At 41.2% G+C, this 14,312-nt stretch overlaps 1 protein-coding gene across 1 annotated transcript in view; it reads right to left on the bottom strand.

Moving 5' to 3' along the window:
- Positions 1–14,312, bottom strand: part of LOC141265457 (dynein axonemal heavy chain 5-like) — a 526,560-nt gene that overhangs the window by 494,729 nt on the left and 17,519 nt on the right. Inside the window, exons 2-6 of the mRNA XM_073678599.1 lie at positions 10,424–10,581; positions 3,888–3,988; positions 3,598–3,786; positions 2,812–2,886; positions 2,609–2,710 (exon numbers count right to left, since the gene is read on the bottom strand). Coding sequence (XP_073534700.1) covers positions 2,609–2,710; positions 2,812–2,886; positions 3,598–3,786; positions 3,888–3,988; positions 10,424–10,571 — 615 coding nt within the window. The 5' untranslated portion in view covers positions 10,572–10,581. The remainder of the gene's footprint in view (positions 1–2,608; positions 2,711–2,811; positions 2,887–3,597; positions 3,787–3,887; positions 3,989–10,423; positions 10,582–14,312) is intronic.

Raw genomic sequence — 14,312 nt, 5'->3', positions numbered from 1 at the left:
CTGTGCGGCCCTCCAAAGAAATGCCATCCCACACCATTACTGACCCACTGCCAAACCGGTCATGCTGAAGGATGTTGCAGGCAGCAGATTGCGCTACACGGCGTCTCCAGACTCTGTCACGTCTGTCACATGTGCTCAGTGTGAACCTGCTTTCATCTGTGACGAGCACAGGGCGCCAGTGGCGACTTTGCCAATCCTGGTGTTCTGTGGCAAATGCCAAGCGTCCTGCACGGTGTTGGGCTGTGGACGTCGGGCCCTCATACCACCCTCATGGAGTCGGTTTCTAACCGCTTGTGCAGACACATGCACATCTGTGGCCTGCTGGAGGTCATTTTGCAGGGCTCAGGCAGTGCTCCTCCTGTTCCTCCTTGCACAAATGCGGAGGTAGCGGTCCTGCTGCTGGGTTGTTGCCCTCCTAGGGCCCCTCCACATCTCCTGGTGTACTGGCCTGTCTCCTGGTAGCGCCTCCAGCCTCTGGACACTACGCTGACAGACACAGCAAACCTTCTTGCCACAGCTCACATTGATGTGCCATCCTGGATGAGCTGCACTACCTGAGCAACTTCTGTGGGTTGTAGAGTCTGTCTCATGCTACCATGAGTGTGAAAGCACAACCAACATTCAAAAGTGACCAAAACATCAGCCAGAAAGCATTGGTACTGAGATGTGGTCTGTGGTCCCAACCTGCAGAACCACTCCTTTATTGAGGGTGTCTTGATAATTGCCAATAATTTCCATCTATTGTCTATTCCATTTGCACAACAGCATGTGAAATTGATTGTCAATCAGTGTTGCTTCCTAAGTGGACAGTTTGATTTCACAGAAGTTTGATTTACTTGGACTTATATTCTATTGTTTAAGTGTTCCCTTTATTTTTTGAGCAGTGTACTATAAAATCTTTTACTGTATGCAATTTCTTTTAGTTACAATTTCAATAACAGTTTCATATTTCATATTTTACCAAATACAGATGAAATGTCCTTGATCCTGGTTTGGCAATTGTGAACATTTTCTTTTGTCACAACAGCCTCCAATATAAGATCCAGACTGCAATACACGTAGCAAACATAGAAACAGCCAGTTCCAAATGCACTGACTTAGGTTATGCTTCGGGGAACGCCCCCTTTTGATATTCCCCTGAAATGTAGCCTAAGTCAGCACTGCAATGCATTATACCTGTCAGTTTTAGTGCTCGCTCACACTGGAGTATAAATTGGACAAGTGCAATGCGAGAAAAAAAATCGGATTGCACTTCGATCAATGTTATTCAATGAGGCAGTGCAGATCTGTATATTTTGAGGGTGAGAGAAAAAAATATGCTATATGGACCATCAGTATGGCATGTGTTTTTTTAAAAGATACATTACAATTCTATAGCATAGGAAAATGTAAATGGGTCTGTAAAAGATTAATACGTAGCAGCTGAGTAAAAAAAATGGTTATATACGGACAGCACACGTATGACAAAGAAACCATAACACTTTCCTTGAAGAGAATGGGACTGATTTTTTATACACTCGTGTGAGCGAACCCTTACACTGACAGAACCCTTACACTACTCTCAGCATGGCCTAACAGGATTGCCGTAGCTGGAAGACCCGGAGGTTGTCATGCAACAACTGGGCCCTCGCGAAGACGCTGCGAACACCGGTCAGATGCCTCCTATTCTAGCCTCCTAAATGTTGCGATTAATATTGATCGGGACATTTAGGCGGTTAAATGGCCTGGGGTGGTGCGGGCACCACTCCTGGCAGTGACAGTGGGGCCTGACTATTACTTACGCCAAGCTCCCGGCAGCGATCGTTTCTGTGCCCGCACAATCGCCACATCGTAAGTTTATGACATATGGTCAGATAGGGGTTCACGACCTGACATAAACTTACGTCAAAGGTTGTGAAGGGCTTAACAGGGAGTAACGTAGCCTGTATAAAAGCAGAGGCAGGAAATGCATCAGGCACTTTGTAGTGAATCAGGATAGTGAGAGTACGTCACAGTTCACATCCTAACCATAAAAATAGGGAGAGAAAGTCATAAAACATGGAAGAAACAGTAAAGATAGTGTATGACAGCACAGCCGTGAAAAACATTAGTGTGTGAGGAAACAACAAAAGTGTCAAACTTTTTTCAGGGCAATTGGAGACTTTGAAGTATTTTTGATTTGTGATGGACATATTAATCAAATTTTCGGGGAAAATTCAGAGAATCTCGCAATTTTGAATTTCTAGAGATTTGTTCATCTCTAATTACTACAGTATGAGAAATATTACAAATAACTTTCACAAGAATAAAACAGCTAGTTGCAGTTGTTAGAATAAGTAGAGATAGTGACTAATGTTATCGATGTGAAGAAATTAATAAAAAATAATTGGCCCAGTAAATTATTAACGTATACTTCTGTTTTCCTATCAGCCTGTGGTTCCATAACTTCCATTCATTTCTATGCGAGTTACAGAAACAGTACAGCACAGCACGCTCGGCTGTATCGGTGATCCTGCCCACTTTTGGCTGCCACATGTAGACAGGTTTTCCCATCCGAGTTACAATGGGTAGAGAAGAGAATTCCAACTTCTGCATCATCCAATAAAATATAGATAACAAGGACAGGTACCTCACTGGAGCCCATGGTGATAAAAAGCTTCTTCTGTACGTTTGGATAAGAGGAATTCAGATTTGCTCCTTCTGTCCACATCGGAATATTTGTCTTACCTGGCTATAAAACAGAATGAGCCAGATATGGTTTATTATAAGAAATGTGGGGATAAATTAGTACTAACGTATGAACATATGCAGACATAACACTAGTGAACATACCTGAGAAACTTCTTGGTAAAAAAAGATAAGCTTTTTTGATCCATTAGCAGCAAAAAAATCAGCTATCAAACTGAACTGTAAAGAAGAAGATGAAACATGTTAACATGGGGTTATTATTTCGGTAAGCATAACAAATGAGTAGGAATTGGTGAGGGGCCTCTTAGAGTACGTGCCCACGATCTGGAGCCGCTGCGGGTTTGATGCTGCGGACTTATGCAGTGTCAAACCCGCAGCGGCCAGATGTTACAGCATAGTGGATGGATTTGTAGAAATCCCATGTCCACTATACGTCTCTGTGCACCTGCGGATCACCCACGGACATGCAGTGCGTCTTTCCAGACTGTAGCATGTCAACTTCTCTTGCGGGTCCGCATGTGGACTTTCCCCATAGACCTAAACTCTATGAGGAAAGTCCGCAGGTGAAAAGAAATGGCGTCGCTCATTAGAATAGCCGGTAGCTATTCCACAGCGTCAGGGCCACAGCCGGCTCCGGTCTGTGTGCACATATCCTTAGTCTCTTATATTTTACAGAGATTGTAACCTCCGAACCCTCCATAAGTTTCAGTAGTCAGTAAATGGATTAACTAATTCCTAATTTATATTTTTTCTGTTCCTCTTTTGTCTTATTTTTATTATTTATTTTGGTTACTTGTCATTAGGTTACTTTCCCAAAAACACAGTTGGCCTGATAGAAAAGATAATTCTTATGGATTGCATTATGTGTATTGGTTGCAACCTGTAAAACTACAGAAAACCACTAGGTGTCAGTGTTGGCCAAGATTTTACCTTGTCATCAGAAATGAGAAAGTCTTCCACTTCATTTTCACCGATTCCCAATCCATCAGCCAGTTTGGACACCAAATATTTATGTCTTGCATCCAACTGAGCTCTTCTCTCATCCTTTGTAACTTTTGCTAGCTTTGCCATTTCTTTTCTGGCTTCGTTAGAAAGTACATTGTTCTTTTTCCCCGCTGGCTGTAAAATAAAAAAACAAAAAATCAGTTCTTTACACCAATTATTTTTTAAATTATTTTCTTGGATTATTCATTGTAGGTAAAATATAAACGACTACTTACTGGAATCGGTGCAGTTGGAGAGGACACGGTATTGGCTGATCCTGGTGCCAAGCTTGTTCTTTTTGCTGCCCCTCGACGTCTCTGACCTTTGGTCTCTGCATCTGTCACATGTAAAATGGATAAAATACATTAAATCAAAAAGTAGGGGCTAATAAACGTAATACAGTTTAAAAGGTCTCGGCTTTAGATTTGCTGCACATGGGACATAAGGGTCGCACAAATAAGTCAATAGGCTCTGTATTCTTCATTTAGGCCATGTTCACACGTTCAGTATTTGGTCAGTATTTTCCATCAGTATTTGTAAGCCAAAACCAGGATTGGAACAATCAGAGGAAAAGTATAATAGAAACACGTCACCACTTCTGTATTTATCACCCACTCCTGGTTTTGGCTTACAAATACTGATGTAAAATACTGACCAAATACTGAAGGTGCGAATGTGGCCTAAGGGGGGGATCTCTGTATCTATAGTTAAAATCTCTTGTAATAATCGCTTACTAGATAATTATATACCCCCATCATACTCATTTGATTAAAACAGGGATTACTTGTTTTCTCTTAACTTAATCCATGTTGCTTAGATTTTCGCATGTTTTTAGTTGTCATAGTAACGAGAGGTTTATTCAGTTCAATAATGAACAACTGGATTCAAACTACAATTTCCGCACTTTAATATTCAGGAATTAAAAGTCACAGAAGAAATGACCGCTCGCTCCTTCCGATTAGTTTGTAAGCAAACCTTCACATATAACAATAGGAAATGGCTTTCCATGTTCATTCTACAATCAAATAGATCAGTTTGCCATAAATATGTCATTATCAAATGTTCCTTTTTATTTCGTCAAATAGGTTTCTAGATTAGTAGTTGTCTTACTCCATTATCTGTAGTTCCGTATACTCACATAAATAGGGAAAGCTGTCAATCACTTATTAGGACCGCCCACATGACTTAAGAATGAGCAGGAATTTCATTCACTAAATTACTGATATATAAAAAAAAATTCACAAATCTACAGTATATGTCTGTTTAAGTTATTTTGTTCTATAACATCATGCCCCTAGATTGCACAGCATTTCCAAGCTGGCAGATTCGCTATAAAAGGAGTCTGTCGACCCCATAACTCAAATTAAACCATTTAGGCATTCATATAGGGGGCTTATTTGGCTAATTTTGGCTAATATATAAAACAGTTTTAGTACATGTGTAAATGAAGGGGATGCAGTGCAACCTTGGCATTGACTAGGGCTCGGTGCATCAGTCTGGTCCCTCAATTACCATACTCCACCCCTCCGATTGTGGTGATTTGACAGAACTCTCTTTGAGCACTGCCTAATTTAAATGCGCAGCCCTGTACGCACTGACACTGCAGGGGCCGAGCACACACACAATCTCAAGGTGCACACGTGCATTCTCATCCTTCTCCTGGAAGGATCACAAGCACCAGGCAGCCACTACTGATAGTAGAGGGAGATGCACCAATAACTCTTCATAAATGGGATACAGAAATATCAATGGATCAATTAAATACATATAGCGGTATCCATACATAGTTATGATGCATACAAAAAATCAGAAATAATAATTGCTGGGATGAGGGTGGTGCACAGCTGCATAACTTGGGGGGATGAGGAAGACCTAAACAAAACATAGTGGACAAAAAATAAAAACAGGAATTAGGGAACATAGAGGACCACACCGGAGAAGAATAAAAATCATAAAAATAAAAGCTGCTAAAATAGAGCTCAACAAATACGCAGTGCAGACCATGAAAAGAATGTCACCAGGAGGAGGCACACGCATGGTAGTTCATAGAAATGGGGCATAACTAATAGTCTCGTTCAAACCCTTTGGGGACAGAGTATCCAGTGTGACTATCCACTTTGTTTCAATCTGGGCCAATAGACGCTTCACATTACCCCCTCTAGCCCCAAGATGGATTACGTCTATGCCCCGGATAAGCAGTGATGATGAGTCACAATTATGAAAGAGGCGAAAATGACGGGGAAGGGTTTTTAACTCAGAGGGGTCCGTCACAGACTTGGCCACAGCAATGTCCCTAATGTGCTCCCGAACTCTGACTCTGAGTTCCCTAGATGTAAGGCCCACATAAATGAGTGGACATCCACACGTAGCGTAGTAGATGACATTGGTGGAACTGCAGGAGATACGGTGTCGGATAACATATTGTTTATCCCCTGCCGCAGAGTAAAAGTCCGGGTACGTAGGACATTGCTGCATGCCAAGCAGTGGCCGCATGGAAAACACCCCAGGGTGGGTTGAAATGTTGAAAGAAAAGTTTTATTAGTAGGGACATAATGACTCTTAACTATCAAGTCATTAAGATTTTTTGTTCTCTTTCATAATTGTGACTCATCATCACTGCTTATCCGGGGCATAGACGTAATCCATCTTGGGGCTAGAGGGGGTAATGTGAAGCGTCTATTGGCCCAGATTGAAACAAAGTGGATAGTCACACTGGATACTCTGTCCCCAAAGGGTTTGAACGAGACTATTAGTTATGCCCCATTTCTATGAAACTACCATGCGTGTGCCTCCTCCTGGTGACATTCTTTTCATGGTCTGCACTGCGTATTTGTTGAGCTCTATTTTAGCAGCTTTTATTTTTATGATTTTTATTCTTCTCCGGTGTGGTCCTCTATGTTCCCTAATTCCTGTTTTTATTTTTTGTCCACTATGTTTTGTTTAGGTCTTCCTCATCCCCCCAAGTTATGCAGCTGTGCACCACCCTCATCCCAGCAATTATTATTTCTGATTTTTTGTATGCATCATAACTATGTATGGATACCGCTATATGTATTTAATTGATCCATTGATATTTCTGTATCCCATTTATGAAGAGTTATTGGTGCCTCAGCACTTTACTATTACTCTGTGTTAACCTGTTAGTTTATGTGGTGATGTGTTCCATTCATATCTATGTACCTTATTTATAGAGTGCCATTTATGTTTTGTTTCTTTAAATGTACCTTGTGTCATTTTGCCATTTACATTCTGTGCGCGTGCGTGTGGCGCGACCTTGCCCCGCTCAGCAGCGCCCGGTGTTTTCCCTTCTGTGACTACGCAGCCCTTCACTGCGTACTCCTGGAAGTGACCACCGTGTTGCTGCTGCGGGACCTGCTCGATCCACTGCGCATGCCCCGTATTACGGATGCTATTGGCTGCTTGATGGTCAAGTGGTGCACCACCTGACCTCCCACATGATGTATTTGAAGGTCCTGTTGCCACACTAGCATACCTTCCCTTGAGAAAGCCGATCAGTCTACACGCGAAACGCGCGTCGGGAAGCGGCTTATCCCCTTTATTTGCTGTTGTACTGACCTAGGGTAAGCACTGCCTTTTGCCACTCTCCTCCACTGTGGTTTTTTCTATATGCCCCAATGGGGGTCCCTTTTCTCTGCTGTCAATTGGATCTTTATGGCTGAGGTACCTATCAGTGATTGAACAAATTTGAATACGGCCATAAATCACAGTTTCTATGCAGAGCTATACTTAGTGGAGTCTTATTGCCACAGTGAGGGGTCTAGGGGCTACATGGGTACAAGCTATATTCATTGATTTATGACTACTATTTTGGCATGTATTCCCCTGTCATCCCCACACCCCCCCCCCCCCCCCCCTAGTATTGCCAGTACCCGCTGCTATCGTTCCTAGCCCTCTTGCACATGTCTTTTTATTATATGTCTTGTTTGGTCTGATATTCTGTGTTAATAAATTTATACATTTTTTATCTTTATACCAAAGCTCCATTTTCTTTTCTTGTGGTACACATATATCATGGAGCCTGCAGTCTTTTTAGTTATCTGCTCATTCTTTGCATTTATTGAGCCATACACTTCAAAGCTTGTTTTTCAAACGAATGCCTTCTACTTTTTCATATCTTGATTATAGGGAACATGTCATTTATTAATCAGCTTTTATTTTATTTTTTTTGGAGGAGGAAAAACCAAATGAAAAACAGCAAGTTCTTTGCATTTTTTTTCCACTGTTTATAATGCAGTAAAAACAACTTTATTCTACTGATTGGTGCCAATATTAGGACCAACCAATATTATCATAACCAAATGTATCTGGCTGAATAAGAGAGATGCACCTAAATATAACAAGATAAGCCAAAAGAAAAAGAAAAGTTGTGCTACAAAATATCTCACAGATATATCAACTTTATTAAATATAAAATAATGGTTTTTGTTAGTAAACTGAGGGCTAACAACAAACCTCCCAAGGCTATAAGCAGCATATAGTTAGTGTGCACACATGTCTATTGCACGACATTCCCTGGTGGTTAACATGTACATCAAATAGAAGAGTATAGGATGCAAACTTACATAGTAATAACATGCAGCCCTGTTAGGTGTGTAGCGTTTTGAAGTTGTGTCTGGAAGTGCATTGGGGTGTGACGATGCACTTCTAGCTTCTCAGCCCCATGCTGTATTCCGTACCCTACCTTGACTGATTGACAGGTCGTTTGCTCTGGATCACAGCCACTGACCTGTCAATCAGTCAGGGAACGATGCTACTATATAGGAAATATAGCATGAGGTTGAGAAGCCTAGAAGTCCATCGTCTCGTCCCAATACACTTCCAGACTCCACTTCAAAACATGATTTCTCGCTGCTGGCTTTTCTTTTATAGGGTTACATAGTCATATGAATAACTTTGGGAGGTTACATTTCTGATGGGTTCCATTTAATAGTTTTGATTTTCTGGGCCAAAAGAGAAGCAAAACTTGGGAGAGAAGATTTTACATTTCCATTCCAATGCAATTTGTTGGCGTCTACTATAAGAGTCAGGATTAGTAACCACTGACACATGCTTGAGAGAGCTCAAACATGAAGGATATAGTGAGTAGAAAACCTTAATTACCTTCAGAGGAGTAAAAATCTTAATGACATCTTAGTCAGGAGATTCTCAGATCCATGAGATAGCTAGCTTGAGAAATTAACCCCAAGAGGGGATTTTAAATGTGACCAGCGCAATTTTTTGTAGTTTTTTTTATTCAATACGCGGTTCCTCCAGATTGGCAAAAGAATGCATAATGCCAGTTAATTCATCTCATGTGGGTCTATATTTGTATTCTGTGTGGTCTTGGGCCAATTACTTTGCATTTTAAATGCAGAGAACATTTCAAATCTATATTCTTTGGAGAAGTTTCTCCACGACTTATAGCACATGTGAGAGAAGCACATCAAGGTGATCCTAAGGTACCGTGTTTTCGTGATTCGAATGTGTACTGTATATGTACCTAAGTCAGGAGGCAATCACCATGACTTGCTTCTTAAAAGAGAAGTTGTTTGGATAATAAAGACTAATGTGTTAGGTGATTCATCAAAGCAATTTCACCAGAATTCTGGCGTAAATTGATGTGAAAACTGGCAAAATATTTTGCACAACTCACATGTGCGCAAAAATTTAGCAACTTTTGCCGATTTCACCCCAGTTTCTTCCAGCTCTGTCCAAAATGGTTGGAAGTTGGGTGAGACAGTGGCACAGCAGGGGCTTAAGCTAGAGTTCGTCTAATTCCTTACGCAGGAAATCTTACTTTAGTCAGTGACTGGAGTAAGATATCTGTTGTGGTGAATGCAGGCGCAACCACCCCATAATGAATCAGGAGTGTCTGAGTCCAGCAATCCCTTCATCAAGACCAGAGTGAAAATTGATAGTCTTGATGAATCAGGGCCATTCCATTGAATTTTTATTTTTTCTCCTTTGCCCCCCTCCTAGGTTTTAAATCAGCAATATACTGACAAGCAACCTCTGGCATGGCTTGATAAACAGATACCAAATGCATACCAGATATCCAAACTTGGGCCATGTTATCCCATCTAAACCCCATGATGGCATTATATTATAGGGAGGTCAATGGGATTCATCAGAAGGATCTCCAATTGCAACAGTTGCAATTGGAACCTGGCTGTGTATTACTGTATATAATGAAGTATATCAGTCACGAAGGGTTAACAAGCATCCGACTAAAGACAGGTCTATCCTTTATAGGGGTTAATATGTTAAATCACTGTCACGAGAGAGATCCTATAAAGGGTGTATATTGTGAAACTGACGTATTGCCACTATTTGAAGAGAAAAGCCATTTGAGGTGACTGGTACATTCAGTTCCTTAGTCAGTGACAAATGCAGTATAATTTACAACTTAGGCCGACAGAGGCAATATGAGCGATCACTAGAAAGCAGAGACTTAATATGTGTGATGCCATCTGTTGCTAATCTTTTTATATCTATTGTAAATCAAGCAGAGCATAATCTACCCAAGTCAATGACCTAAAACCTGTGGAACTAGAGTGGGGCAGGTTGGCAAACAAAATGAAATAATATTGAGCTTTAAAAAGAGAGAGCATTCTATTTTATAATATAAGCAGAGCGCACCCTTTGATGTTTCTTTTTATTGTGTTCTTTTCATTTTAATTATTTCAGCAAAGTATGCGTAAGACATTATAATCCACAAATACCCCTACAACTCATCCCTCCTATACCACAGGTGGAAAATAAAGGATTTCACCTTTGTTAACTGATATCAATGGTGGATTTAAAGGTTGATCTGTGTCTCCTTTTGATGCACTGCTGGGAAGGTCCACTTCAGTTTCCTCTTCTACAATAGGAGGAATGGGATCTTCTCCATCCACATCAGTTCTGATGCTTTCATCCATAGTGTATACCCTTTGGGTTAGAAAATATACATTATGACCTAGTTTTAAAACCCGTGGGATGTAACATATTTTTACCATAAGACACACACTTATGTTAACATACTGTAGGCATTAAAGAGAACCTGTCATGTCCAGAAATGCTATTTACCTGCAGATATGGGGTTAATCTGCAGCTGAAAAAAAGTGAAATCAGCTTTGGCCGCCTTACCTAGACCAGTGGCTAGAGGGAGAAAATTAAGCTATATCTTCCCTGTGGCCGTTCGCTTGTGAGAGTGGCTATAATCACTCCCCAGCAGTTTGATTGACAGCTTACTTTGCAGTGTGTGTGTGCAGAGCAGCCTGTCAATCAACGTGCTGTAGAGTGATTACAATGCACTCACTGTGTAGCGAATGGAGCTGCTCCCTGCATTCGCAGGGAGGTAAAATTAATTTTCTCCCTGTAGCTGCTGTTCCAAACAGTCTAACATGATTACAGCACTATTTACCTCTAAATTAAGCCTACGTTTGCATGTAAATAACATTTGTGGATATGAGAGGTTGCCTTTAAAGGAAAATCAATTTAATAATGGTCTCTATATTCATTTGTAGGCTATAGGGTATGAATAGCAATACCATAACAAACCATTTTAATTTAAATCACTTGGTTTACATGAATGAGATATACAAAGCGCATGAGTTCATATGGCCTTATAAAAACACTGCATGACTAACAGAACTTTGTGAAAAAAAAATTGGTTGCTTGTAGAGGACAGTAAGGGTGAGTGGTCTAAGCTCAGCAGAGGAGGTACCAGTTGCTAAAAAAAGAAGCAGCAGAAAAAAATTACCGCAAGCAGGACCAGTGAATAGCAGAGTTGGTAATTTGCCTGAACTCTTGTTATTCCCTCCAAAAGCAGAGGCCAAGCAAACCAAGTAGTGTCCCCTTCACACGTCCGTGTTTCTGGTACGTGTGGCATACGTTTTTTTCACGGATAGCACACGTACCCATTATAACCTATGGTCAGTTTTTTTTACTGGCAGCATGGATGACAAGGGCCAATACAAGTCTGTAAAACACCTACAGCACATAGATGGCATCCATGCGCTAAAATGTGTTTAACATTGCAAAGTATAGGAGAAGCTTTTTAATTTCTTTTTTTTTTAGCTATACTGGAAAAACACAAAAACACTGATGGTACAGGTACTGTTTTTTACGGTATCAGTTTGACACGGACGTGTGAAAAGGGCCTAAGAGAGGGTGAAGAGCAGAGATCTAAGGTCACGTTCATACTATCAGTATTTGGTCAGTCCTTTACACCAGTATATGTAAGCCAAAACCAGGAGTAGGTGAAAAATGCAGAATTGTGCAAGTGTTTCTAATATACTTTACATCTGATTGTTCCACTCCTGATTTTGGCTGTTGAATGACACAGTCATACCCCAATGGCACATGGCGTACCAACGACCAGGTTAAGAGAGAAATTAGGAAAATTGTTGTCTGGGTGCCGACTGCCTGGGTGCAGATTGTCTGCTTGCAGAACGCCAAATCGAGACAGGGTGTAGTGCAGGCTGTCATGATGATACTGTGCTTTCCGTGTGAGCAGGTAGTCCCATGTATGTGATGTTCAGACCTGCAGCTATATGCCAATTAGTCTCATTTGGCTTCTCTCAATTCTTTTCTATTGAGAGTAGTTTGGTGAGACTCTTAGGGATGCCTCAGATGTCCATGCAAATTGGTGTGGAAAAGGACTACAATGAACGGACTGGCCATGGTTCTCCCGACCCGAGCGTCACAACCTCATAGACATATACTGTATGAAGCTGTCACGCTTGGGTTGGGGGACCTGAGCAGGGCCGCCATCAGGGCATTACTGCCCTTACTGGCGTATGGGGCCCGGCAAGCAGAGAGGGCCCTGTCGGGGCCCAGTTCTTCTGGTCACCAGCCCCGTGCGGCATCATTCTGCCGGTTCAGTGCACCTGCGTCCTCCTCCAGGAGCTTGCACTATGCACTTTATAATAGGCTATTCCTCATGATGCACATTATGCTATTTGAACATATATTGATTCATATTAAGAGACTCTATCCTTTAGGCTATGGCCCCACTATCTATCTCTATCTACTATTTAGTCAGTATTCGGTCAGTTTTTTTTCTCAGCAGTGGGGGCCAAAACCAGGAGTGGGTGATACATGCAGAATTGGTGACTTGTTTCTATTATTCCTTTTCTCTGATTGTTCCTCACCTGGTTTTGGCTCCCACTACAGAGAAATAATACTGACCAAATACTGATAGTGGGGCCGAGGCCTTATAGTTACAACGGATACCTGTACTGTTATAAACTGATGTCACACCCTCCCCTTTCTCTGCATTTTGCACTTTATATTGGTTGATATAGTTGGCTTTGGCTGCATCAGACTATTGTATACTAGGAATATCTTTTTGGTCGTGAATCATTGAAGGCTGCTTTGACCTGTGGATTATTTATTTTGTTCTGTGCTATATATACTTTTTATGGCTATTTAATAATGGTTTTAATTTTTTCAAGAAACTTTTGACATTTTATCATCAAGCATATTTCTCTTTGTGGTCTCTGGTTGAATGTTTATCCGGAGTTGTGAGTTTATGTTGTACTTTGAAGTGGTATGCGCTAATTCTTGGGACATTTGTGCTAACCTAAAATTAATTCTGCTCAATGTTAATATTAGCATATTAATTATAATTATTTTATATTAATTGTAGCACTTAATATTGAGAAGAATTAAGTATGCTGAGACCATCATTTATGCCTCAAACTGTTCTGCGCCGAATCAAAAGGGGGTTCCATGAACACCAATTGATCGATACCTGGCATCTTCTACATCCATCAGAGACTACACATATTACTCATCGGTACATGATACATACTCGCATTTAGATTATTTCTTTATCAAACACGGTGACCTACACTCTCTTATAGATGTCTCAATTGACAGTATATCTTTCTCAGATCATGCATTGGTTATTCTCACTCTCTCACTATCGAATTTTATTCCCAGACATGGGCAATGGATATTAAATACGTCACTATTAAATGATCAGATTACTATTCAAACCAGGGGAGGAGTCCTGAGGAGATAATTTGCATATTCCCACTGCATTTTGGGGTAAGTGAAGAGTCTCCGCGAGCTCAAATAACACTGGATTTTGGCTGTTGGAGCTGAAAAGAGGACATCGGTAAACCAGGGGAGGAGTCCTGAGGAGATAATTTGCATATTCCCACTGCATTTTGGGGTAAGTGAAGAGTCTCCGCGAGCTCAAATAACACTGGATTTTGGCTGTTGGAGCTGAAAAGAGGACATCGGTAAACCAGGGGAGGAGTCCTGAGGAGATAATTTGCATATTCCCACTGCATTTTGGGGTAAGTGAAGAGTCTCCGCGAGCTCAAATAACACTGGATTTTGGCTGTTGGAGCTGAAAAGAGGACATCGGTAAACCAGGGGAGGAGTCCTGAGGAGATAATTTGCATATTCCCACTGCATTTTGGGGTAAGTGAAGAGTCTCCGCGAGCTCAAATAACACTGGATTTTGGCTGTTGGAGCTGAAAAGAGGACATCGGTAAACCGCGCGCCTACCGGCGCGCGCATTTTGAAGCTTTTTTTTTAAGCTTTTTTCACTGTTTTCAGAACATTAACAGTAAGAACATGGAAGAGTCCAGGAGCCATTTGGTGAGCTGCATATCCTGCTACATGTTCACAGACTTGCCAGTGGAAAAGCCAAACTTCACATG

The sequence above is a fragment of the Phyllobates terribilis genome, unplaced genomic scaffold, assembly GCF_046119375.1.
Source record: "Phyllobates terribilis strain yellow unplaced genomic scaffold, ASM4611937v1 Scaffold_4__5_contigs__length_816908805, whole genome shotgun sequence".
Lineage (NCBI taxonomy): Eukaryota > Metazoa > Chordata > Amphibia > Anura > Dendrobatidae > Phyllobates > Phyllobates terribilis.
The sequence above is the reverse complement of the archived record's forward strand: the minus strand, read 5'-3'. Positions and strand labels throughout refer to the sequence as shown.